General features: G+C 39.4%; 1 protein-coding gene across 2 annotated transcripts in view; it reads right to left on the reverse strand.

Moving 5' to 3' along the window:
• GRIP1 (glutamate receptor interacting protein 1) overlaps window positions 1-25,144 on the reverse strand; it is a 257,964-nt gene that overhangs the window by 101,350 nt on the left and 131,470 nt on the right. For both annotated transcript variants that reach the window (XM_023761662.1, XM_023761661.1), the window contains exons 6-7: window positions 22,221-22,296; window positions 19,495-19,640 (exon numbers count right to left, since the gene is read on the reverse strand). In XM_023761662.1, coding sequence (XP_023617430.1) covers window positions 19,495-19,640; window positions 22,221-22,296 — 222 coding nt within the window. The remainder of the gene's footprint in view (window positions 1-19,494; window positions 19,641-22,220; window positions 22,297-25,144) is intronic.

The raw sequence follows: 25,144 nt of genomic DNA on the forward strand, positions 1-25,144 counted from the left end.
CTTTCCCTGCCTTATATTCCTGCAAATGTAAAGTACCATTCGGGGCGCTTTTCAACTTATCCGTTAGTTAAAAGTATTTTTATTAGTGATAGTCTGTTCATACAATGCTACTAATAATTTCAACGCTTTTCAGATGAGCTAACTTTAATAAAATTTTTGTTAACTTTAAAAAAAAGCCAATTTATTTTAATCTATTGACATATACTACTTGGGAAATATTCCAGTATAACAAAAAGTATACCTTCCATGTTCAAGTGAGCTTTATCTTAAGTCCTAAGTTTTCTGTGGGAGTTAAAGGAGACAACTTGAACAGTTAATTATTGCAGGAAGAGTCCAAAGCAAGGAGCACTCAAAAATAAGTCCCATGTCAACTTGAACTTGGCTAAAGCATGATTGGTGATTAACTTTCATTCTCCTAATCAGGCTCACCCTAGTCATTTAGTTAAGTTTGGAATATCTTCAATTCCTTCATGCTCTCCCCACCCATTTTACATGACAGATTTTTTTGGTAGCCTGCTTATTGGGTTACAGTGTGTTTTTAAAAATTTATTGAAGTAAAAGAAACATTTAGAGAAATACATAAATCATAAGTTTGCAGTTGTTAAATTTTCATAAACTGAACACATCAGTGTAACCACACCCTGATCTAGAAATAAAACACCACCAGCATCAAAGAGTCCCCCCCACCATATACTCCTTTAAATCACTCCCCTGTCCCACAGGTAACTTCTAACAGCATAGGTTACTATTGTTTACTCTTATGCTTTTTAAAAAAAACAGACTCAGTTTATACTCTTCTATATCTGGCTACTTTTGCTCAATATTATGTTCATGAGATTCATGCATATGGTTGGAGTAGTTTTAGATCATGCATTCTCATCTATAATAATAAAAGCATAATATACTAATTAGACCAGATGTCCTTCTGGACGACCTTCCGGACAAAGATGGGTCCGCGAGGGAAGCCCAGGTTCCGGGTGCCAGAGGGAAGCTGGTGCCGGCAGCTGGGGAAGGAAGGCCTACTCTTGCACAAATTTCGTGCATTGGGCCTCTAGTTGCTATATAATATTCCAGTGAGTGAATGTGCTATAATTTATCCATTCTACTACTTTGGTGTTTTCTGGTTTCTGGCTAAGACAACTATTGTTGCTATGAATGTTTTAGGTTATCCTTTAAAAAGCACAGGTATGCATTTCTGTGGGAGTCATGACCAGGAGTGGCACTGTAGGGTTGTAGGCTATGAATATATTCAGCTTAAGTAAATACTGTCAGAGTTTCCCAAAAGAGTTGTATGGATTTACCTTCTCACCAGCAGGAAAGGAGTTTCAGCTGCTCTACACGTTTGTCACCTCTTGCAGTCGTTCCCATTGTGGCACTCAGGTGGGTATGCAGTGGCATCACATTGTGGTTTCAATTTGCATTCCCCTGACTAAGGTGTTGAGCAATCTTTCATTGCTTATTAGTCATTAGGATATCCTTTTATAAAGTATCTGTTGAAGTCTTTCCTCCTACCTCCTCTCCCCTAACTTTCTATTAGGTTATTTGGCTTATTGATTGGTGGGAATTAACAAACATTTGATGAGTTCTTTATTGGATATATAGTTTGAAAATATATTTTCAAGCCCCTGTGTGGCTTACCATTTCAGACTCTTAATGATCTCTTTTGCTAAAGAGAAGTTCTTAATTGTTATTTTTTTATGTTAGTAGTTTATATGTTCTGTTTAAGAAATCTTTTCATACTATAAAGTCATGATGACGTTCTCCTATGCTTTTCCAATAGGCCTGATTATCTAATATTCACATTTATATCAGTAGCCTGTCTGAATTGGTTTCTATGTCTGGTGTGGAGTAGGGTCACAATATATTTTATCCACATGAATATAACTGACCTATCATCAGTTTTTGAAAAGACCATTCTTTCCTCACTCCATTTATTATCACCGGTCATAAACTAGATGGCTATATATGTACCAGAGGCCTGGTGCACTAAATTCATGCACGGGAGTGGGAGGGGTCCCTCAGCCCAGCCTGTACCCTCTCGCAATCCGGGACCACTGGCTCCTAACCGCTCGCCTGCCTTCTTGCCACATCACCCCTAACCACTCTGCCTGCCTGCCTGATCGCCCCTAACCACTCTGCCTGCCTGCCTGATCGCTCCTAACCACTCTGCCTGCCTGCCTGATCACCCCTAATTGCTCACCTGCCTGGCTGATTGCCCCTAACCGCCTCTGCCTTGGCCCCCGCTGTTGTGGCTTCGTCTGGAAGGACGTCTGGAATGATGTCCAGAAGGTCATTCGGCTGTCTGTTCTAATTAGCTTATTACACTTTTATTATTATAGATAGTTCTGTTTCTGGACACTGTCCTGTTCTATTGGTCAATCTATGTTGTTCTTATGACTTTTTACGAGATCTTGACATCTGGTCCTGTAAGTGCTCTGGTTTTGTTGTTCTTCAAGATGGCACTGGCTTCCCCTGGCCCTTTGCAGAGTGATGTTTTACTGTGTATCAGTTCAGAGAAAACTAGAACCCACTAACTCAGTAAGTGAAGGAGTTTTGGCCCCTGGCTAAAGACATCTATGAAATAATTGTGACAGGATTTACATGGGAGGTTTCACTATTAAATCTGATAGACCGACGTAGTATTTATAGATATTTAAACATGTTTTGCAGAATACTAATAAAAGTTCTCCAACTTAAAATTTTAGGGTTCTTGTTCTTAAATTTTAAACTTGTAAAAGAGAGAATAAAATAAGTCCAGTCACAACATTTTTTGAAGAAGTGTCTGAGCTCCGACATGGTGACTCGGGATACACTCTGTAGACAACGCGTGTCCCTCACCACACAAGCTGGGGAAGCTTCCACTACCACTGTCAGCACGAATGGGAACACTTTTAAAAAGGGCATAACTCGGTCTACCAGAAGCAAGCTTCCAGAAAACTCCCAAAATTTATGTCCCATTTGCTTTAAAAACTGTAAACAGTCCAATGAATCTGGCATTTAAGCGATCCATATCAATGGGGAAATAGATACATTGGCCACAGAGTAAACAATCCTTTGCCCTGACTATTAAAAGATTTGGCATATACACAGGGCTACTGCATAATCATCATATTCATATCATCACTCTCCAGAAAGTCTGATTCCTCCTCACTCTAAAAATAGTCCCTGTCAGGTTTTTCTGAGCTGGATAAGTGATCCACACAGAAAAGAGAATGAATCTCCATCAGATTCTGCTGAGGCAGAGAAACTAAAGCAGGAGGAAGTGTCTGCCAGCCTGGAAAAGAGTTCTTCCTGCTCAGGGTTCTAACCTCCCGAGACGGGAGGAGATGTCCGTCAGCAAGCGGCCAGGACTCAGCAGCAAATGCAGACTCTCTCTGGAATCCTGTGCTAGACGAGGCTTTATGTTTACGGTTAAAAAGAAAAAAAGGACCCTGGTTCTCAAGCATCCAGATCTGAAATAAGACAAACAGATAGCAACCAGGCCAATATCCTAAAAGCAATTTACTTGTAAGTTGCCAAAAATATACTTAGAAATATTTAAAGCATCTATATTACTGACTGACCTTGATTTTCACAGAAAATAAAACAAAACAAAACAAAAACAAAAAACACTGGGCAAATGTACAGGCCTAAAGACATGGCTAGGTAAAAAAGGAAAAACAACTTGACCACTAGGTATTAAAATCACCGATGCCCTGGCAATAAAGAAGCAAAGGTGGTCTGACCAGAGGCCCTTTCCCCGCACCCCAAGCTTGGGCCAATGTGACCACTGAGCATTGGACAGGAGTAATAAGCACACAGTCCACTGTCTTGAATTTGTGGGTCCTCAATAAATACTCATGTGTTAATCATAAAACATATGAAATTTTTTTTTAAAATATATTTTATTGATTTTTGACAGAGAGGAAGGGAGAGAGATAGAGAGCTAGAAACATCGATGAGAGAGAAACATCGATTAGCTGCCTCCTGCACACTCCCACTGGGATGTGCCCGCAACCCAGGTACATGCCCTTGACCGGAATCGAACCTGGGACCTTTCAGTCCGCAGGCCGACGCTCTATCCACTGAGCCAAACCGGTTTCGGCAAAACATATGAAATTTGTAATTGGAAATTTTGACATATAGCTGGAAGGGATAGAAAATAAATTGGATGTTGGATGTCAAAAATCAGGATCTAAAAAAGTTTTGACAGGTTGGAAGGATGGGAGGATATTTAGAAATTATTATTTAATAGGGTAAGTGATTATACGCCTTACATTTTTACTGTGAGTTATGCAACAGCCCTCTGGGACAGGCCCGGGCATTTTAAATGCAGTGAGGCGGAGGGCTCCTGCTTTGGGCTGTAGGCTTGGTTGGCCAGAGTGGTCTATTGTTAGAGATGTTCCAACAGAGCTTGGTAAAGAACGTCCTGAGGGATTCCAACCTTGGAGAGTGGCACAGGGACATAATGCTGGGATGCAGTGATTGTGGCATGCTCCCAACTTTGGAGAAGACCATCTCTGGGGAGCCCACTTGCCTTCGAAAACACCCTTTGAACATCCTATTTTCACCTGTTTGGTTAGATAGGTCTTCTATAGGCATCTATTTTTTGACTAGGTTTTATTTACTTTTTAAAAAAATATATTTTTATTGATTTCAGAGAAGAAGGGAGAGGGAGAGAGAGACTGAAACATCAGTGATGAGAATCATTGATCGGCTGCCTCCTGCACGCCCCTACTAGGGATCGAGCTCGCAACCCAGGCATGTGCCCTGACTGGGAATCTGAACTGTCATCTCCTGGATCAAAGGTGACACTCAACCACTAAGCCAAACCAGCCAGGGCTTATTTACTTATTTTTATGCATTTATTTATTTTCAAAAATTTATCTTTATTGTTGAAAGTATTATAGATGTCCCCCCTTTTATCTCCATCAACCCCCTTCCTGATCAGGTCTTAGGTAGAGCATTGAAATGTGAAAAATAGCCCTTTATGCCACTAAAGAAAACTACCACTGACAGAAACCAAAAGATCACCTGAAATACTTCAAAAGACCAAAGTAGAAAACTTCCTGAACCAGTACACACAGCAGAAAGAAGAGCCAACTAGTTCTGTGGGGAACTTGAGGATCATGGAGTCCAAGTCCATTCTGCACATGTTTGTAGAATTAAGGAAGCTGAGCGCCTTTGCCAAAGGACAAGAGTTAACAGACCATTCCGTTAAAACCCTTCGTTTATGGAACTGATTTTGATGATGGTGCTATATCACTCGTAAGATCTCTAATACATTAAGAAGTGAACACAGACCCTACTTTCGGGGTACATTTGTGGTCTTTTCCTGGGCTATCTATTCCTCTCCTCTCTGGAGACAAGTGAGATCCTAACACTCTGGTTCATTATGGAAATCTGGGCTGCAATGCTGGGCCCAGGAAAATGTGAAGATGTCTCTGGGTCTGGAGAGAGTAAAGAAAAAAAAAGGTAGAAGGATTCCTGGAAAATTATGCCTCACTCCCTTAGCTTTACCATAATTTGAATCAATAAAAAAAAATGCCTGAATGATTAAACACCAGTAGATAATTAATTCAGTGTCTCACTTTCTTCCTTCTTACTCAGAACTCTCTCAGGGTGCTTAATGTTAAATATTTGATGTTTTGGGATATTTTTTTCTTGCTCAGTAATGCACGTAGGCCTAAAACAATTACATTTTAGATGATTAGACTTCACTTTTATTTTTAAATACTCCCTGTAAGACTTTTATTTTTGAAAAACTATTAACTGCCTGAGTCGTCCATTTTAATGGCAGAATCTTAAGTTTAGAACAAAGATACATTCCATTACTTTTTGTGCTTTCAAAATGTTCATCCACACTTAAAACATTTATTGTTTCATATATTGGCTATAATAACTCTCAATCTTCTGTGGGTATATTATCAGATTTGTGAGGTCAGTCTGGGTTTGGTTTAATCCTGGCTAGGTTTAACACAATATGATATGTGTGTGATACTGGGCAATTTGTGTAACCTCTTCAAGCCAGTTACTTCATCTATGAAAAATAAGGATAGTCATGTATATGTCACAGGGTTGCTATGACAATTAGAGTTAATAAAATGCATAGAGCAGTGGTTCTCAACCTTCTGGCCCTTTAAATACAGTTTCTCATGTTGTGACCCAACCATAAAATTATTTTCGTTGCTACTTCATAACTGTAATGTTGCTACTGTTATGAATAATAATGTAAATATCTGATATGCAGGATGGTCTTAGGTGACCCCTGTGAAAGGGTCGTTCGACCGCCAAAGGGGTCGTGACCCACAGGTTGAGAACCGCTGGCACAGAGTATACCTTGCACAATGCTTGGCGGAAATTAACCACACAAATTGTTAGTTCTATTCTTGGGTTAAACTCAAACAAAGCATGTTGATGCTGCTCAATTAATTTCCTAGCTGGTGTGAAAAATTACTTTCTTTACTTGGCCAGAGAAAGCTAGAGAAGACTTAAGTAAAAAAAAATAAAAAATAAAATAAAATCCTTTACTTATCTGCCCCAGCACTTTAAGTTAGTGTGTGCCTCTATGTAAGAGGTGTGATATTGTCCTTAAGAGAAAGTTATAACAGACAGAGAGAAAGAAAGCTAAAGGGGGAGCTAGATGGTATTTTAGTGTATCATGAGTTAGATTTTCATATGTCGTTTCGCTTACTTAGCTTTAAGTGTTGTAAATGATTTCAATATTACTCTCTCTGCAATTTCAAATTTTCTATACTGCTATGGATTGAGTTTTATAATCTGTAACTAGCAAATCCATATCTTGGGCAAGAAACTGAAAAAAACACCAACACGTGGAACCTCTGAACTACACAAATTATGAAAATTAAATTAATTTTTTTCACAGGTAGAATATTCAACATTCCTGCTAAATGATACCTTTTGCTTGACTGACCAAGCTAAAACCTAGCTCAGGCCCCCACCTGCCCTCCCAAGGGTGAGAATTCTGCTGGAGAGGCTGCAAAGCTTTTACTATAATTCTGTTTGGACAGTAAGACAAGTGAATGTACCACTCAGCACAAAACTGCCTTTCAAGTTGCTCAACAGATAAGTTCAAGGTAAGGAAGTGCCCTGTGAGAAGAGGCTCCATAGCACCCAAAGCATGTCCACACTGTGAGACAGCTCAGTAGAGTCTCTGACAAAACTTCAAAGGGGTCCTATGAAGTAGGCAACCAACAGTGACGAACCAAAGTGCATGTGACGAAAGACCAGTGGGATTTCATAGGAGTGCGGCTGAAATATCCCTGGAGTGCTTCACCCAATTCTTGTGAGTTAATGATAACCACTCCTTGCTACTCTCTGAGAGAGAGTGTGTGGCTTAGTAGCTATAAGCTTAACCATGCCCGGATGAAAGTGTCCAGTGGGCCAAAATGTCATGTCAATACTCTGCTTGTTCAAATATATGATGCTTATCTGAAACCACACCTAGGGGGTGGCTAATAGAATCTTCCTTGTACCTGTGCCTACAAGGCTCAGGCCTCTGTGGAAGGTATGGGATACGGCAGGGTTTGGACGATGAGTATGGATGATACAATAGATTTACATTCCTGATTAGCAGCAATAGCTGAAACTAAAGAGAAGCTGGGGAATCCTCAAATGACCTACCGAACAACAAGCTTTCAACCGGCCAAGATACCAGAGCAGGACACCTTTCAAAAGCTCCATTTTTAGGGACTTACATCATGAAGACTCATACTTGCTGTTTTGTTAAAACAAGGTTCTTCTAACACAAGAGGGCTGGACCCAGGGTGACATAGGCCACTCTCATCCCAGTACTTCCCAATATTCAAAGAACGGGAGAGAAATAATTTGTTGCTTGTACACCTTCTTTGGAGAGTCTAGTATATTTTTACAGAGTCCTGATCTCTAGGCTAACATTTACTATTAGAGTTTGGAGCTATGGTGTTCCTGAATCACTGGAAATAGCTAATGAACAACTGGGCAGGAAATCAACTGTGAGTGTGGACCAATGAGTCATGGAAAACCCTTCCACGCAGTTCTCTAAGATTCAGGCACCATGAAGCTTTTATTTATAACCTGGAGAAAATGCTTTTTAAGGGAATAGAAGGGAAGGAGAGTGAAAGGCAAGGGTGAGGGGAAAGAGGAGTGAGGGAAAGGAAGGAGGAATGCATGAGAATATCCAAATATGAATATATATTGGCTACGTAGGCCTTTATTACATCTTTTACTACTATCTTTGGAGTTCAGAGAAAAGTAACTATTTACCCTTAATTTTGCAAGATGAGAAGGTTATCGTACCGGTAAATTAGGATTATAATGGTGATAATTATTGTAAAGGAAAAGCAAGGGCAAGTAAAACAGGAAGACCTAATTTAGATAGGGTATCAGGAAAGTTTGAGGAAGTGACATTTAGGCTGAGACATTAAAGGATATGCACACAATGGCTGGGTAAAAATGTGTGTTTGTACATGTGCAAGGGTTGGAGAATCACTTCTGAGGCAGAGGGAAGGGAATGTGCAAAATCCATGAGGAGAGGAGGCAGGTATGGGGGAGGAGCTTAAAAAAAAAAGCCGTGGGACTCAAAGAGAAGTGAGCCACTGGGAAACTGAAAAGTTGAAGTAGGAGAGGCCGCTCTAGAGACCGAACACGCAGGGACTCATACGCACAACACAGAGTTTAATTTTATTCAAAATTGAGTGGGACGACACTGAATGAGAGGACATGGTTCATTGTATGCTGCATAAAAGGCTCTGGGGCTTCCGGGTGAGCAGGGATTTGAATGGAAGTGGGCACCAGAGGGCAGGTAGACATGAGCTGTGAGGTGACTGCAGTTCTCTGGGAGAGAGGGTGGCATCTGTGAGAGAGGCAAGGACAAGTGTGTGGAAAGCAAACCAGAGACAAGCAGGATGACTAGAGAGAAGAGTTGGGACCCTGTGTAAGTGGGGCTGGGAAAAATGAACAATGACCCAGACTTTATTATTTTTAATCCTGATCTGAGGATATTCTTTCCATTGATTTTTAGAGAGTGGAAAGGAGGGGGAGAGACAGAGAGAAACATCGATGTGAGAGAGACACATTGATTGGTTGCCTCCTGCACATGCCCCGACCAGGGCCAGGTATCGAGCCTGCAACAGAGGTACTTGCCCTTGACTGAAACCTGTGACCCTTCAGTTCAAGGGCCTCTAACCACTGAGCAAAACCAACTAGGGCCAGACTTTTGATTTGAGAACTGCTCAGATAGAAGCACTAAAGCCTGAGATGGGAAAGATGGGATAGAAACAGGGTAAGGAGAGAATTTGAGTTCAGTTCTAAACATTTAGTTTTAAGAATCCTATATAATAGAAGCCTAATATGCTAAGTGTCTGGTCATCCATTCAATCAATCGAAGTGTAATATTCGAATGATATGCTAAGGCCGCTCAACCGCTAACTATGACATGCACTGACCACCAGGGGGCAGAGAGTCAACCGGTCAACCAGTTTCTATGACATGCACTGATCACCAGGGGGCAGATGCTCCGACCAGTAGGTTAGCTTGCTGCTGGGGTTTGGCCGATCGGGACGGAGTGAGATGGGCCAGAAATGCCCTGGAGCCCTCCCGTGGTCCCTCCCCAGCTGGCCAACCTCCTGCATCCCTCCCCACCCGCAATCGTGCACCAGTGGGGTCCCTCGGCTAGTTTCAGCCTGTGCCCTCTTGCAATCTGGGACCCTTTGGGGGATGTTGGAGAGCTAGTTTCAGCCTGATCCCATAAGCATAAAAGGCTAATATGCAAATTGACCGAACGGCAGAATGACTGGTTGCTATGACGCACACTGACCACCTGGGGGAAGACTCTCAATGCAGGAGCTTCCCCTGGTGGACAGTGCACTCCCACAGTGGGAGCACTGCTCAGCCAGAAGCCAGGCTCACATCTGGCGAGCGCAGCGGCGGTGGCGGGAGCCTCTCCTGCCTCTGTGACAGGACTAAGGGTGTCCAACTGCCTGCTTAGGCATGAGGGTTCCTGGACTGTGAAAGGGTGCAGGCTAGGCTGAGGCCCCCACCCCCCGAGTGCATGAGTTTCATGCACCAGGCCTCTAGTTATCACATAAGTGTTGCATTAAGACAGCTCTGATGGTTAAACTGGAATTGAACATAACAATTTGAATTCTGGCTCTGTTATTCTTTACCTATGCAAGTTATTTTATGTTCTCTGATTCCTCAAATGGGTAATACCTAGGTCTATCTCTTGCGGTAAGAATACAATGTTTATACAGGGCCTTGAACACAAAAGATACTTAGTAACTGGAAGCTATTATGACTGTACTAGTAAGTTGCTAATAGCAGTATATTATTTTAGAGAAAAAACTGAGTTTTGACTTTGGCACATAAATTATCATCTAAGCAAATAATTTACCTTGGATTTCTAATTTTTAAAACACCTAATACCTTCCTTTCCTATATCACAAGGTAAATAAAACAATAATTATGACTTCAACATTTAGCCTTCAACCTATAGGTCCCATTGATAGGTGTCAAGAAGTCTTGGAATGAAAGACCCTCGTGCACAGTTGGTGGGAATGCAGATTGGTGCAGCCACTATAAAAAACAGTATGGAATTTCCTCAGAAAATTAGGAATGGAACTGCCTCATGATCCAGCAATTCTACTTATGGAAATTTATCCAAAGAAACCCAAAATACTAGCTCGAAAGGATATATGCACCCCTATGTTCATTGCAGTGCTGTTTATAATAGCCAGGCTATGGAAGCAACCCAAGTGCCCATCAGTAGACAAATGGATAAAAAATTAAGAGGTACATCTATATAATGGAACATTACTGAGCCATAAAAATAAGAAAAAAGAAATCTTACCATTTGTGACAGCATGGATGGACATAAGTGAAATAAGTCAGACAAAGAAATACAAATACCATGTGATTTTACTTATATTTGGAATGTAAAGAACAAAATAAATGAACAAACAAAATAGAAAGGAAGGGACTGGGTGAAAAAGGTGAAGGGATTAAAAAGTACAAATCGGTAGTCACAAAATAGTCACGGGGATGTAAAGTACAGCATAGGGAATATAGTCAATATTATTTAATAACTATGTATGGTGCCAGGCAGGTCCTGGAAATATCAGGGGGACCCCTTAGTAAAGTATATGATTGTCTAACCACTATGCTGTACACCTGAAACTAAAACAAAGTAATACTGAACGTAAACTGTAATTGAAAAATAAAATAAAACAAAAAAAGGAAGACTCTTTATTTTGTACCACAAGAACGAGAAGATTAGGAATATTTACAGCCTGTGACCACAGGAGCTCTCGGAAAAGCAGCACTGCGAAGAGAATAGCAGGTTGCGGGAAAGGTCTTATTTAAGGTCAGTCTCTCATACGTTCACTGAGAAGGAACAAAACTTCCCTAAAATATTCAAATGTGAACTCCAAAGTTCTCATGCACTATTCTAGGAATGTGACCTTCGACTTGAACATTGAATGTGTGGTGACCCTTGAGCCTGTAAAACCCTGTATGTTTTCTAAGAACAGGTTTTATTGAGGAAATAGGATTTGTTCACTTTGTTCACTTAAGTTGCAAATGAATTCACTAAGCCGTTGTGAACTGACCTACTGTAGTCATGTGGATTCTTGTACTTACAGAAAGTGCCAGAGTCCCCAGGTCAGCATAACCCTTTCAGGCTTTCTAAAAACAAAACAAAACAAAACAAAAACAACCCAAAACAAAACAACACACAAAAAAGGGAGCTCGGTTTCCTTAACACCGAATGGATAAAATAGGACAGTGGTGTGAAGTGCACTGTTAACACAATGAGGAGTATAAAGTTAGTATCCAACCATAGAGAAAAGGAATCCTGATTAGTACCTTGGCAGTACTCTAAATAGATGGTCAAGAACTGACCTTATGACCCATCTAAGCGTTTGTCTGCTACTCCTCTCAAAAGGAAAAGCAGTTCTCACCTACCTAATACATGTACATGATCCCAGAGAAACTGACGGTGCAAAGACAGATTTCCCCTGACAAAGTTCAGTCAGTTTTTCATTTTTCTATAATACACTACAATTAAAAGGCTAATTTTCCCCTTAAGGGACATGTTTAATTTTAGAAGCATAATATTCAATCTGAGGGAACTTAAAGCAATGTTTTATTCATTTATTAAATGTCTCAAAATGCCAAGAACAAGATCCTCGCAGATAATGGCTTCACAGCAGCATGTTGGCCTTATGCCATGATAAGAATGCTGGGAAATAATCCGTGGGACATTTATAACTGTTAACGGGACTGCTGGGTTTCATGCCGTTAACAAGGGAAATGACCAACTTTCCTTTTTAGTTGGCGGTTTTAGCTGTCACCATTTTAATTCAGTCTGAACTACAGTTAAATGTTACCTTTAAACTATTTTTATTGATATTATTTTACTTTGGAGCTATGTCAATGGAAAAGAAGTGGTCATAACTTCTCAATCCTCTTTGAGAACTTACTAAATTCCAAGAGTCACAGAATATTAGAGTCAGAAGGACCTTTGAGATAATGTAGTCTAGTCCTCTCATGTCACAGGTGAGGAGTAGTGGTGCAAAAGATTTAAAAGATCCTGTCAATTCTCTCACAATGGATATCACTTAAAATATAGTCAAATGGGCCCTTAGGGAAAAGGTAGATGTTAAATTACTAATACATGTGACTCCTGCTCCCATACCACTCCTCATCTCCTACGCACCTAGTGTAACACTAAACCTCTAAGAGGAATGCGCTCCTGAGCGGTATTCTACAGTATTTTATATCGTTACCTTCGTGTTACTGAGGTATTTAAAAATATCAATGGGTACCTTTTACACTAAAATTAGACAATCCAAATGACTTCAGAGACCTAGAAACTAGTGATTAGCTTATTAGGGATGAGCATTCTAGGTTCATGTCTTCCCCAGCCCAAGGAAACAATCAGGTGTACCAAGAGTGAGAGAGCAGGCCCAGCAGGGACAGAATGGGGCCAACAGGGGCTCACATGAGAGAGACTGAGAGAGTGGGCTGTGCTAGTGGGTTGGATTGAGTATCTCAGCTCTCAACTCTGTATTTTGCCCAAAATTTTCACATTCCTTCCAGGAAATGAGAGATTAGACAGAGAAAAATGTTGAATACTTGCAACATTCCTGAGAAACTACACAACCCAGACTGAGGGCTGAAAGAGAAAGGTGATGGTGTAGAGCAAGGGTCCCAACCCCAAAAGCCTGCAGTGGACAAGCATGATGTGGACTTGCTGTAGGGTGTTGGTGTCAGGGAAACAATGTGGACCAACTGGAGAGAGTATTTCCAAAGAGGCAACATGGGACTCAACTCAAGCCAATGGTAATAAGCAGGAGGGCTGGCCCAGGGTTATCAACTTGTTCAGAGCAGCCAGATACTTACATTTTTAAAAATACAAAGCCCTTGTTTTTAGATGTTGAAAACTAATCCCAACTTTTTAAAACCAGAAAAGAAGACCTGAGAGACAGACTGCCTGTGACAGAATTGAACTTGTGTGTCAAGCCAGGAGACACCTTGGGCTCCCCACTTCTGAAAGCTAATCAGTTCCCTCCTTAAGCTACTCTACATTAGGTTTCTGCGATTGGTACACGACTGAGCTATTTATTGTTCCTCATTTTCTCAATTGAAGACACATCTATTTAGCTTTATCCTAGAGTGACAAAAACTTACCTGAATAGAAGCCTATAAACTTTAAGTTTTAAACATTCTTTGATAAATTTAATTCTTTTGTACTTCTAAATATCTCCTGGTTTCCTTTAAGGATTAATAGTTTTATTTTAAATGTTTAATTATTGAGGATTTTACTACCCCAATGAGCTGAATAAGAAAAATATCATTCTTATTTCCCATTTAAATATCTCATTCAAAGTTAGGCAAAATAAAAAAAATTGTTACATTAATTATTCAATTGTTAAAATTTTTCTCGCTTGAGAAAACAAGAATAGTAAACTATTTTTAATGGAAATTTGACTCCCCAAAAGTTTGAAAGAGATAATTGAGCCTCTCTGAGTAACAAGTAGGCTGTGTTGTATAAAGAGCTAATTTTACTCCATTTGAGAAGAAAAATCCAAAAGTTGCAAAAAAAGAAAAAAAGCAAACAAAAAGAAAATGTGTTTTTTTGTTGTTGTTATAACAGGAAAGGTTAGTTTAAAAGGAAGGTTAGTTAATATTTGATGAACCATAATTCTAACTGAAAGTATCCTATATTACAATTTTCTAAGGCACCACTTCTACTTCCCTTTCCTCAAATTGTCATTCTCAATTATTGGACCTTATCTATAGGCCTGTCTTAACCTAAATTAGAAAAATAGGAATGGGAAAGAAGGAAGAGAAAAAGGAATATGACTACAGGGAAATACTAGAAAGACCTCAAGTAAGACAATTAGAATACAGAAGAATATTGACAAGTGAGAAGCTGAGAGCAGAATATTATAAAGAATGGCGTGGCTGAAAAGGGAAGAAGGAAGGGAGATAGAGAGTGAGGTTCAGAGTAAGAAAGGAAAACGTTGAGAGAGTGAGAGAGAGTGAGCACAAGAGTGGTAAAAAAAAATAAAAGAGAGAAAAAGGAACTAAAAAGAAATAAAAAAAAGTTTGGTCATTTGCTATATAAAGTTAACAAAGCTTAGAATATTGCAACAAATGTAGTAGGTAAATAATTTTTCAAAAAATAAATCTGTGTCCTTTTATGGTAATTAGAACCCTTATGCTAAGACTAATTCAAAAGTCCTACCCTGAATTCTGGTGTGGAACTGGATACAGAGAGAAGAACAACTAGCCCAGAGCTAGACTAGTACATTTAAAAACTTAATGTACGATTTTAAAAAATCACAAATCAGCGGGTATATGATAGATTTTTTTTTAACTGATCCAGGTATATTGGTAACTATTTAGAAAAATATTATTTAAATCCTAAGCAAAATCCTAGATCCAACGATAAAAAGAAAAACCAAAACCAAAAGAAAATAAACTTCAATATGTCAAAATAAAATATATTGGAAATAAGCTACCGAGAAAAGTTTTTACAAAAAAACTAATGTCCTGAGAAAAGTTTTTACAAAAAAACTAATGTCCTTAACATATAAATAATTTATACAAACCAATTAAAAAAAAAACAAGTGAGGGTACTTCCAAATGGCTAGTGTTCATACGAAAAAATACTCACTTGCACTATAAGTTTTTAAAAAGGTAAATTAAAATGTAAATGCAACTTTTACTTAACATCAGAATGATTAAACATAATAACAGTCAATGTTGCCAAGCTCTAGTGGGAGCGGTACATTTAAAATACTGCTGGTAGTAATATAAAATACAGGGCAGGGCAGATGTGGGTTTACAGTGGTGAGTATGTGAAACACAGAGTTTATTCTTGCATTATTATTTATTAATTATTCTTTTATTTTCCATTCAAACAACTGTAAACCTACTTTGCCTCCACCCTACAGTGTAATCTTTCTGGAGGACAATTTAAAATTATGTATCAGCTATTTTAAAAATAAATATAGTCTGACTTAATGAAATCAGAAATACAGACAAAAATTTGGGTAAAAGGATATTCATTCCAGTTATTTATAATACCAGTCTGTTGGGAAATGGTTACATAAATACAACATTTATTTTTGGATGTGAAACGAAGTAGGAATTTAATTGACTTTTTCCCATGAGGCTAATTGACCCAGCATCATTTGCTGACTAGTTCAATCTTTGTCCACTGATGTAAGACCATACCTCTGTTTCTATATTTGCAGTGGCCTTCTAGCCATTCCATTTTCTTCTGTTGGTCTCTTTACCCCACATTAATATTATATACATTTAATGGCACAATTTTAGAATAAGTCTTGACATTGTTTAGAACAAGTTTCTCTGCTTTCGCATTGTTCCAAAGTATATTGCTGTTTGTTCCTCCCATCTTTCTTACACCATGTACATTTTAGAAAGAACTTATTAAGGTCTCCAGACCTCAAGATCCTTCTGAGACTTGAAATAGAATTACATCTTTCAGATATTAATATTTCTCATCTAAGAACATGATACAGTAAACCCTTGATTTTGCAGACTTCAAATTTAATGTATAAAATGTCTGGTCCTTATGTCATATGGAAAAATGAACACCCTGCTAATTTTAAAATCCTTTAAACCAAGATTTGCTCATAATTAAATTAACTTTTTTTGTTATTAATTCACCATTATTTTTGACAAATTTTAGCAAATGTTGGAAAAAACACTGTAGTAATTTCGCTGACATAAATAAATATTACATTCTACAACTGTACATGTTTAAATCCAAGAGTTCTTGCTGGTAAACAATGTTCAGCAATGATTGGCATATGATCACACTACATCGAGAATGGTAATTGTTTTTTGTCCCTGGGGTGACTTTCTGCAGCAGTTTTAATGTGTGCAGGCTGATGTTCCTACGTGCCCCAGCTGTGTGCATCTGTTTATTGGTGGTGACTGGTGAATGCATGCATTTACTGGAGCTATTCAGTATAAATTTAAATTACTGTAATACATATAGAAAATTTTTCTGTGAAATTAAACTTTTCATACATACTTAATTTTCATTACACAAACATAGCTCCCTAAGTAAAAACAGATAAACTAACTAATTTGTCAATTTTTAAACATATATTTGAAAAATCTACTTTATTGTGTAACAAACTTTCAGGTTTAATGGACACCCCCTCACCCAAATTAACCCATATATTAAGAGTGCGGGAAACGAGTTAAGTCGGCTCACGTGAATTGCGCGTACTCCGCGGGAGCCGTCTTTAACTCGGTTCATATAGATTTGCGGTGGAGTGCGGGAAACGTGTAAACTCGGGCCGATTGTAACTGCGTATTACCAAATATTTGTTTGTAATCCACCCTTTTGGTGGATGGAACAAAACCAAAAGACAGAGCCATCTTATATTTTGGCGGGAAATTCACCCGCACTCCAAGTATTAAGGTTTTACTATATAGGTCTTCATTTATTTCTGTATTCTTTATACATCTTAATAGACTCATATACCTTTTGTTATATTTATTTCTTATAGGAACCGTATTATTTTATTTTTGTTATCAATGGTATCTTAAAATTTAACTTTCTGCCCTGGTGGTTTTGCTGTGTGGTTAGAGCATCAGCCCACAGACTGAAGGATCATGGGTTCAATTCCCTGTCAAGGGCTGTACCTGGGTTGCAGGTTTGATACCCAGCTCTGATCAGGGAACATGAGGGAGGCAACTGGTTGGTGTGTCTCTCTTACATTGATGTTTGTCTCTCTCTCTCCTCCCTTCCTCCCTTCTTTTCACTCTCTCTAAAAAGCAACAAAAAAAAATATCCTCGGGTGAGGATTAAAAAAAAACACAAAAAAATTTTAACTTTCTGTTTTTGGTTGCTACAGAGAAATGTTTTGTATATTAGTCTTATATCTAGCAACTTAGAGGAATTTTTAATGTGTTTCATTCCTGATGGCCTACTTTCCCCTATATAAGGGGGATATCTGAGAACTCCAGAGTGTGAAAACTGTCAAGCATCATTAAGAATGTGAGTGTGGGTTGGGGAGAAGGCAGACAGGTGAGTCACCTCATCCACTCCCAACTGGCAATAATGAGACAGGGAGGAATCTTCTCCGAAGTGCTGCTCACCTCCATTGGGGAGGTAGACTGCAGGCCTTAACAGGCTATTGTTATCTTCAGTTTAGGAGCTGGTTCTTTCTAAGCCTTCAGGTTTTAGCTTACCTGTCACCTCTTCAATGACTACCCTATTATTGGAACCTGCCAACCCTCACCTGTGCCTGCCCTTATTCCCTATTTATGCCCTTCACGGTAGGTAATGATCACATTTTATGATTGCTTGTTTGGTAAATTACAGTTTACTAACTGTTCCCCCAACACTCGTGAGCTCCATAATGACAGGACCGGTTTGTTATTCTGTATTCCTCGTACTTCCCATTAAGCTCAATAAATACTTTTAGACTGAACTAATAAGTTAAATATGCCAAACATCTGCTTCAATTTCTAATGTTAACAATGTATTGTATCAACATTTAAAATATATTTACTTGTATAATTTATTTTTGTTTTCACAACTACCTTTTAAAATAGGCATTACTAGTCCCTATTTGACAAATGAGGTAACTAAGGCATGGGGAAATAAGTAACATAGTCTAAATTACAGCTAGAAATCAGTAGAATTGAAAACAGAAGCCAAATCATCTAACTAAAAATCTAATTTAAAAACCATATAACAAAAAAAAAAAAGAGAAAGAGGGAGGGAAGACAAGATACAGGAAGAATGAACGAAGGGAGAAAAGTTCCTTCATATTTAGGGCATATCGTCCTATTTATCCTGCTAAGAACTTCTTAGGTCTCACACTTTAAGCCAGCGGTTCTCAACCTGTGGGTCGAGACCCCTTTGGTGGTCAAACGACCCTTTCACAGGGGTCGCCTAAGACCATCCTGCATATCAGATATTTACATTACGATTCATAACAGTAGCAACATTACAGTTATGAAGTAGCAACGAAAATAATTTTATGGTTGGGTCACAACATGAGGAACTGTATTTAAAGGGCCAGAAGGTTGAGAACCACAGCTTAAGCCCTTTAGGGAACCTCAGACCTAACACATTTCATGCTAGGAGGCAGATTAAGAATACTTTCAAGCAACACTGTTCTACATGAATCATACAGAGTGGGAAATAGAGGAGTTTGCAGTTATACAATATGTTTCTTTTTCTGTGCATAAACTCATGGGTAAAGTCAGGTCACATAATCAAGTCTGATAATTGTAAGAAGTACTTTACAATACGATTTAAGCTTCAATTTCGGGGTTTCAATTGACTCTCTCATAAGTTTTCTGCCTTAGCCAACATGACACAAATCTTTGGTCCTCTCTTAACATTTAAAAGCCACATGAGACTATCTTCCCAGTTATATTATAGTTATGAGGGTAGAAATAAAGTCACTTTCTATTGGAATCACTATTGAAAGAAAGAATAGGGCACTCAACTTCTGATTTTAATCAATGACATTACATGTCCATTTCCTTTCTTTGTCCCTAAGTCTGATGATGAAATGGCAATTTCCATTAATTCTGATTATCTGGCTTCATATTGTGACATTACAAAAAAAGAAAGGAATCCCCTACTGGGAACTTCTACTCTGGAGTAAAAGAAAAAAATATCCCCTGAGTTAACAATGCTATTTCTGTGCTTTGGAAGGCAAAACTACTTTCCTGCCAAAGGGTAATCCCCATATAAATGCTGATTGCTAGGTGAAACACGCTGACAGAATGAGACCTCCTTATAGAGTCTATTGACACAAGAACTCTAAATTGCTGAAAGGAACCACTCACCTCTTCCTGAACCCAAACAGAGTTATGCTATGGTACTGGTGAAATTCTGTCTGCGCCAGGAGGACATAGCAGATCATTCTCTCTACAAAGTAGTTTATCGGGGATGGATGATGACGTGTACTACAGCTTAGGGATCACAACCGAAGGACTGGGACATACCCATTACTGAGACGTCATATTCTATCAGCAGCGTTGCTTCTTGTCCACACTGTTTGAGAATACTCATGGCTTCAGCATGCGTGGTTCCCAGGAGTCGAATTCCATCCACACTGAGCAGCCTGTCGCCAGGTTTAATTGTGCCCTCTCTGAAGGGAGAACAGAGGAACAGTCTCTAGCAATTTAGCATGACGGGGCTTACTTAGCATTAATAGTCACTTAGCCAACATGGTTCTTTCATACACGCCCTACCATCTACTCCATTTGCATTTCCTTTTAAGCCTCAAGTGTGACAGTAGGAGAGTAAAGAGGTAGCCCTGAACAGAAAATTGCTGCAATATGAAAATCAGTAATAAGAGAATAACTTACACATTAGCAAGTAACTAAGTCACCCGCAGTTAACTCTTGGGGTACAAGAGTAATGAAGGCACATTTCTCTCTTCTGGATTTTTGCCCACATGTCTGAAGATGATTTATTAGAGTCCAGGAAACAGCATTCACCTATTTTCCCAAAGCCAGGTGAGCATAAAAGCCTGCTAGTTCCATTCAATTTATTACCAGTGAACCCAAGCAGGACAGGAATGCTGGTGAAAAATTTCCCTAGTCTATAAAATTTCCTACTGATTTATAAGGCCATTTGGCGATCGTTAAATTGATTCAGTTTCACATTCACTGGAAAAGTCAGGCAAATACCATTCTCCCTGCTGGGACCACAGACACTCAGGGCACTGGGAGAGATCCCTCAGGACCTAGTGACACCACTAGGGCACGGCTTCCAGATCATAACCATCCTGCCTCAGGGATGGTCACAGCGATGAGAAAAGCAAATTGGGGGGGGGGGGGCGGGGGGCACGAGTCTAGGATTTGGGAAGAATAAAAACAACCTCTTAACTATCTCTCAGCTATATAATGCTCTGTTTTGACTTTAAATGTTTATCTTAAATTCTTAGATTTCCTTTAGTCTTACATTAATTTGGTAATTTGTTGCACACAAACTAGCCTGCTTCTGATGTTTCTGTTGACTCCAGCTCTAAATGGTAGTAATCAAGAAACGAAAAGGCATGAGAAGGGAAAATGCCGGGGCTGACCAGCAGACCCTGAGCGATGGATGAATGGATTACTCCAACACAACATTTGCTGTGAAAGAGAGGGCTAAGGGACTGTCTGGCTAACGTAACTAGACAGCCCCGATTGCCTGTCTCGTTAGGCTTTTACTGCAGTTTTTATCTTTAGATACAATCAGTACGGTGGGTAATCTTGGGAGGACACATGTGTTTACATTGTCCTCTAGGCAAGGGCATCCAGGGATTAAGCATAAGGGTTCCAGTAAACACCAGGGGGTCTGCATGTGCACAGACTTGTTTGGAAAGGTCAAGGAATAATCAGAGGCGCCGCCTTCGACACTCCCCAAGTCTCCCCTAAGTCAGAATTCTGATAAACAGGGCAGGCGGCCTTCCACACACTTCCCTTTTCTCAGAATGTCCTCCTTACAAACTTTCCAACCAAGTCTCATGCTTCCCCACAGGAAAAAGGCAACATTTCCCTGGAAAATTTGACTTTGTATTATTCTCTGGAAACAAATATATTTTAGCACAAGTGAAAAACCAGTGTCTTCACATCCTCTTATTTTATATTAAATATTAACTTTTTTAAAATATCTGAGCTCACAGTATGAGCACTGAAGGAAAATAAACCCACACTAGCTCTTCGGTGTCCTAGCTGGGAAGTCAGTAACCATGATGGGTCTCAGTTTTGTCGTCTGTAACTGTAGATACAAATACTTCATTTCATGGGTGGTTGTGAGCATAAAATAAGGTAATGTCTGCCAAGCACTTGGCACAGTTTCTGGCACATGGTAAGTGCTCCATGAGTAGCACTGATTACTATCACCATTTCTATTGCTTAAGGAAAGGTTTTAAACAATTTTCCTGGTCTGAAACACAGTGGGGTCAGGGGTCACCAGTGCACTTTTCTCCCACCTTTCGTTCCACAATATGTAATGGCAGGAGTTGTGTTCCCCCACCATTATGGGCTCCGCTTTTGCTGTGGAAAGGAATACAAAGATAAGTATCTCCTGAGATACCTAAGTTGTGATTTTACTTGGGATCCCCCCAAGGTTTATGAGATGAAAGCTGAAGGAGCTATCCTTCAGGTAGTCAAATTAACCAGGAAAAGAAAGCACTAGAGACCAACAATACTTCATTTTATTAAAAATTACTTCCCTCTGACATACCTCATCATCAACAGAGGGACTAATAATAATGATAAGGATGTTGCTAATAATAAGACTCAGACCACCACCACCTGTCTTTCCAGGTCAGGAGATTGGCAATTGGAGCTGATGCCCCTCAAGTGCCTGCCTTCATACCTCATCATCAACAGAGGGACTAATAATAATTATAAGGATGTTGCTAACAGTAAGACTCGGACCACCACCATCGTCGATAAAATGGAAAACCTTGAAAGCTAGCTGTTCTCTTCCTTCCACAAAGGAGGAAACTGAGCTCAGAACTGTTGACTCACTTGCCAAAGACAGGGCAGTACGTGTGGCATCTAGAGTCAAGCCTTTCTTTTGATTCCGCAGCCTAAACTAATTCACTTTTCACATTCTCACATATTTAGTTACTATCTATCTTATGCTATGAAATTTATAACCCATCAACGTCTCTGCCAAAGTCCCTAAGCTTTATTAATCTGTTTGGATAGTGACACAGAAAGATGGAGCTTACCTGTCAGCAGGCCCTCCAGGACGAACACATGTTATCACAACGGGACGAGATTTATTTCTGTCATCGTGTGCTCCCCCTGGCAACGAAAAGAAATACAGCTCCTTTCACTAAAAACCTTCACTTACAAAATGCCAGCTGAGAACTTTTGTTGACGTGTGGAGGAAAATGCAAATTATTTTTCTTCTGGCATATAGTCGCCTCAAAAATCTTACTCATTTTACATAGAGTGTGTTAGAAGTCATCATTTCTTCACCTCTCAATAAATATATGACTGTAATTACAGGTGACATAAAATACTGAACTACTGGTGTGACAAGGGAATCAGCGCATTATCAAGTCCTAGCCCGATGAGAACAGCTGCCAGTTATAAACAAAGTGCCGGTGGGGAGACCTGGTGCTAATTAACCTGGGCTGTGAGGCAGGTGAGTAGGTCTACAACCTGACATACAGAAGAAAAACCTAAAGTAAAATAAAATCATCCAAGTATTTAAAAAAGAAAGAAAAAAAATTCAAGTGGCTGAAGTGGTCTTCATTAAATTGGCATGTTCAAAATTCCGGGGGTAGATTTGGCAGACTATGTCAAGCCAATCGCAAAGCTAAATGGGAATTTTAATTTTGTATAAAACATTTCCCATCAATAATTTTTAGAAATATAGAAGCTTTGAGATAGAAGGTAATTTATTGAAAATCCTCCTTTTATCTAGGACCCCTTTGTACAACTTGTTTAATCTGTGCTCCCCCAGCATCCACTCGAGACCCACCCCTTGTTCTGCTCACTAGATTGGAGGCAGCCCATTCCACATATGGACAGACACCAGAAGGTTCTTCTTAATATTCATCTTTCATTTAGCTTCCTTCAACTTTCATCCTTGCATCTCTGTTCTGTTATCTACAGCAGTAGAAGAAAAATGTATATCCTCACCCAGCCAGTGTGGGTCAGTGGTTGAGCGTTGACCTATGAACCAGGAGTTCACAGTTCAATTCTTGGTCAAGTCACATGCCCAGGTTGAGGGCTAGATCCCCTGTAGGGGGTGTGCAGGAGGCAGCCAATCAATGATTCTCTCTCATCATTGATGTTGCTATCTCTCTCTCTCCCTCTCCCTTCCTCTCTGAAATCAATAAAAATATATATATTTTAAAAGTATGCTCTCTTCTACAAGTGTTTCCTGAAAGTGGAAAATAGTGATTATACTGCTAAGTCTCATCTTCTTAAGGCTGAACATTTCCAGTTTCTTACTGTCCTTCATCTGACCTGACTTCCTCATCTATCACCACCCTGGCTGCCCATCTGGGTGGTCTCTAGTTTGCATTATGTGATTAATATGAATGTTACTGCCAAGTAGTCATTCCTTAATGTCTGCTTGGTAGAACAGACAGACATTTCCCAAGCTTGGCACAGGTAGGGAGGTCAACTTAAAGAAAGTAAACTGATGAACAAAATAGATCCAGAGACATAGAAGCATGGAATAGACTGTTGAATCTCAGAGGGAAGGCAAGGGGGCGTGGGTGGGTGGGAAGAGATCAACCTATGAACTTGTATGCATAACCCATGGACACAGACAATAGTGTGCAAAGGCCTGGGGCAGGGGACAGGGGCAGGCTAGAAGGGATCAATGGGCAAAAAAAGGGGACATCTGTAATACATTCAGCAATAAAGATTTTTTTTTTTTAAAAAAGAACCTAGCCTAAGAGAAAAATACTATTATGTAACTTCTCATTTGCAAGGTGATCATTAATAGATAGGTTTGCTTTCCCCAGAAGCAGTATTGATTTAGAAAAGGATTGGGCCTGAAGACAGCAAGAAACTTTTCCATAATTTTGATTTGGAGGTCTAAATTCAATATATACCAGTGAATGCATATTAAAGTATGAGAGAGATAGCTCTAAATTTCATGATATATGACATTTTATCAGTACTTGAAATGATGAACCAAATTTAGTGACTGGCTTAGGATCCAGAAGTTTGGTGATGCCAAGCAAAACAGAAACCACTCGGAGACCAGTGGTACTCTCAATCCTGGCTGCACACTAGCATCACCCACCTGGGATATTTTTGTAAAAGTATCAAGGCCAGGCAGGGCCACACTGCAAACCAAATCTGAATATCAGGCTCCATACATTAGATGAGTACATCTACCTACAATTTTATAGTTGAGAGTGACTAGAAAACGCTTCCTGGTCTAAAGTGAAAAGTAACTTATGGCAGAGTGATATTCCTATCAGGCCAGACCAACTCCTGTAGCTTGGTAGTAAGGGAGTTAACTGAAATTTAATTTTCCAAGGTTTAGGCCAGAACATCATTTTTCATTCTATGGATGAAAGGTTCTATTGTTTGGTGAGCCAAGGTTTTTAGAACCTGTGACATACCATTAGAAATGTAATTCCATTCAGTAGCTCAAAGCCAGTTTTATTGTTCTAAGACCCACTTTAATTGGTTAAGAAAGAATTCTCCTGAACTAAATGAATATGCTCCATCTGCAAAATCTTCCCCTCCTTTCTGAATGTCCTGGTCGTCTCCTTTGATTTAAGTTTAGCTCAATATTTATGCAACTATAAACTATTATTTGCCATGATGACATTTACCCACTGTCTCACTCTGCAATTCTTTTTGTGATTAACCAATGATTCCTAAAGGGTGGATGGTGACCCTTTTTTCAGCATGAAGGACCCTCCAGACAGATCTCAAATTGATATGTTGTTTATTTGTCCTTCATTGAAAAATTATGCAAAAAATTAAACAAACTTTTTAAAAAAAATATATTTTATTGATTTTTTACAGAGAGGAAGGGAGAGGGATAGAGAGTTAGAAACATCGATGAGAGAGAAGCATCGATCAGCTGCCTCCTGCACACCCCCCACTGGGATGTGCCTGCAACCAAGTACATGCCTTGACCGGAATCGAACCTGGGAACCTTTCAGTCCGC

The sequence above is a fragment of the Myotis lucifugus genome, unplaced genomic scaffold, assembly GCF_000147115.1.
Source record: "Myotis lucifugus unplaced genomic scaffold, Myoluc2.0 scaffold_212, whole genome shotgun sequence".
Classification (NCBI taxonomy): domain Eukaryota; kingdom Metazoa; phylum Chordata; class Mammalia; order Chiroptera; family Vespertilionidae; genus Myotis; species Myotis lucifugus.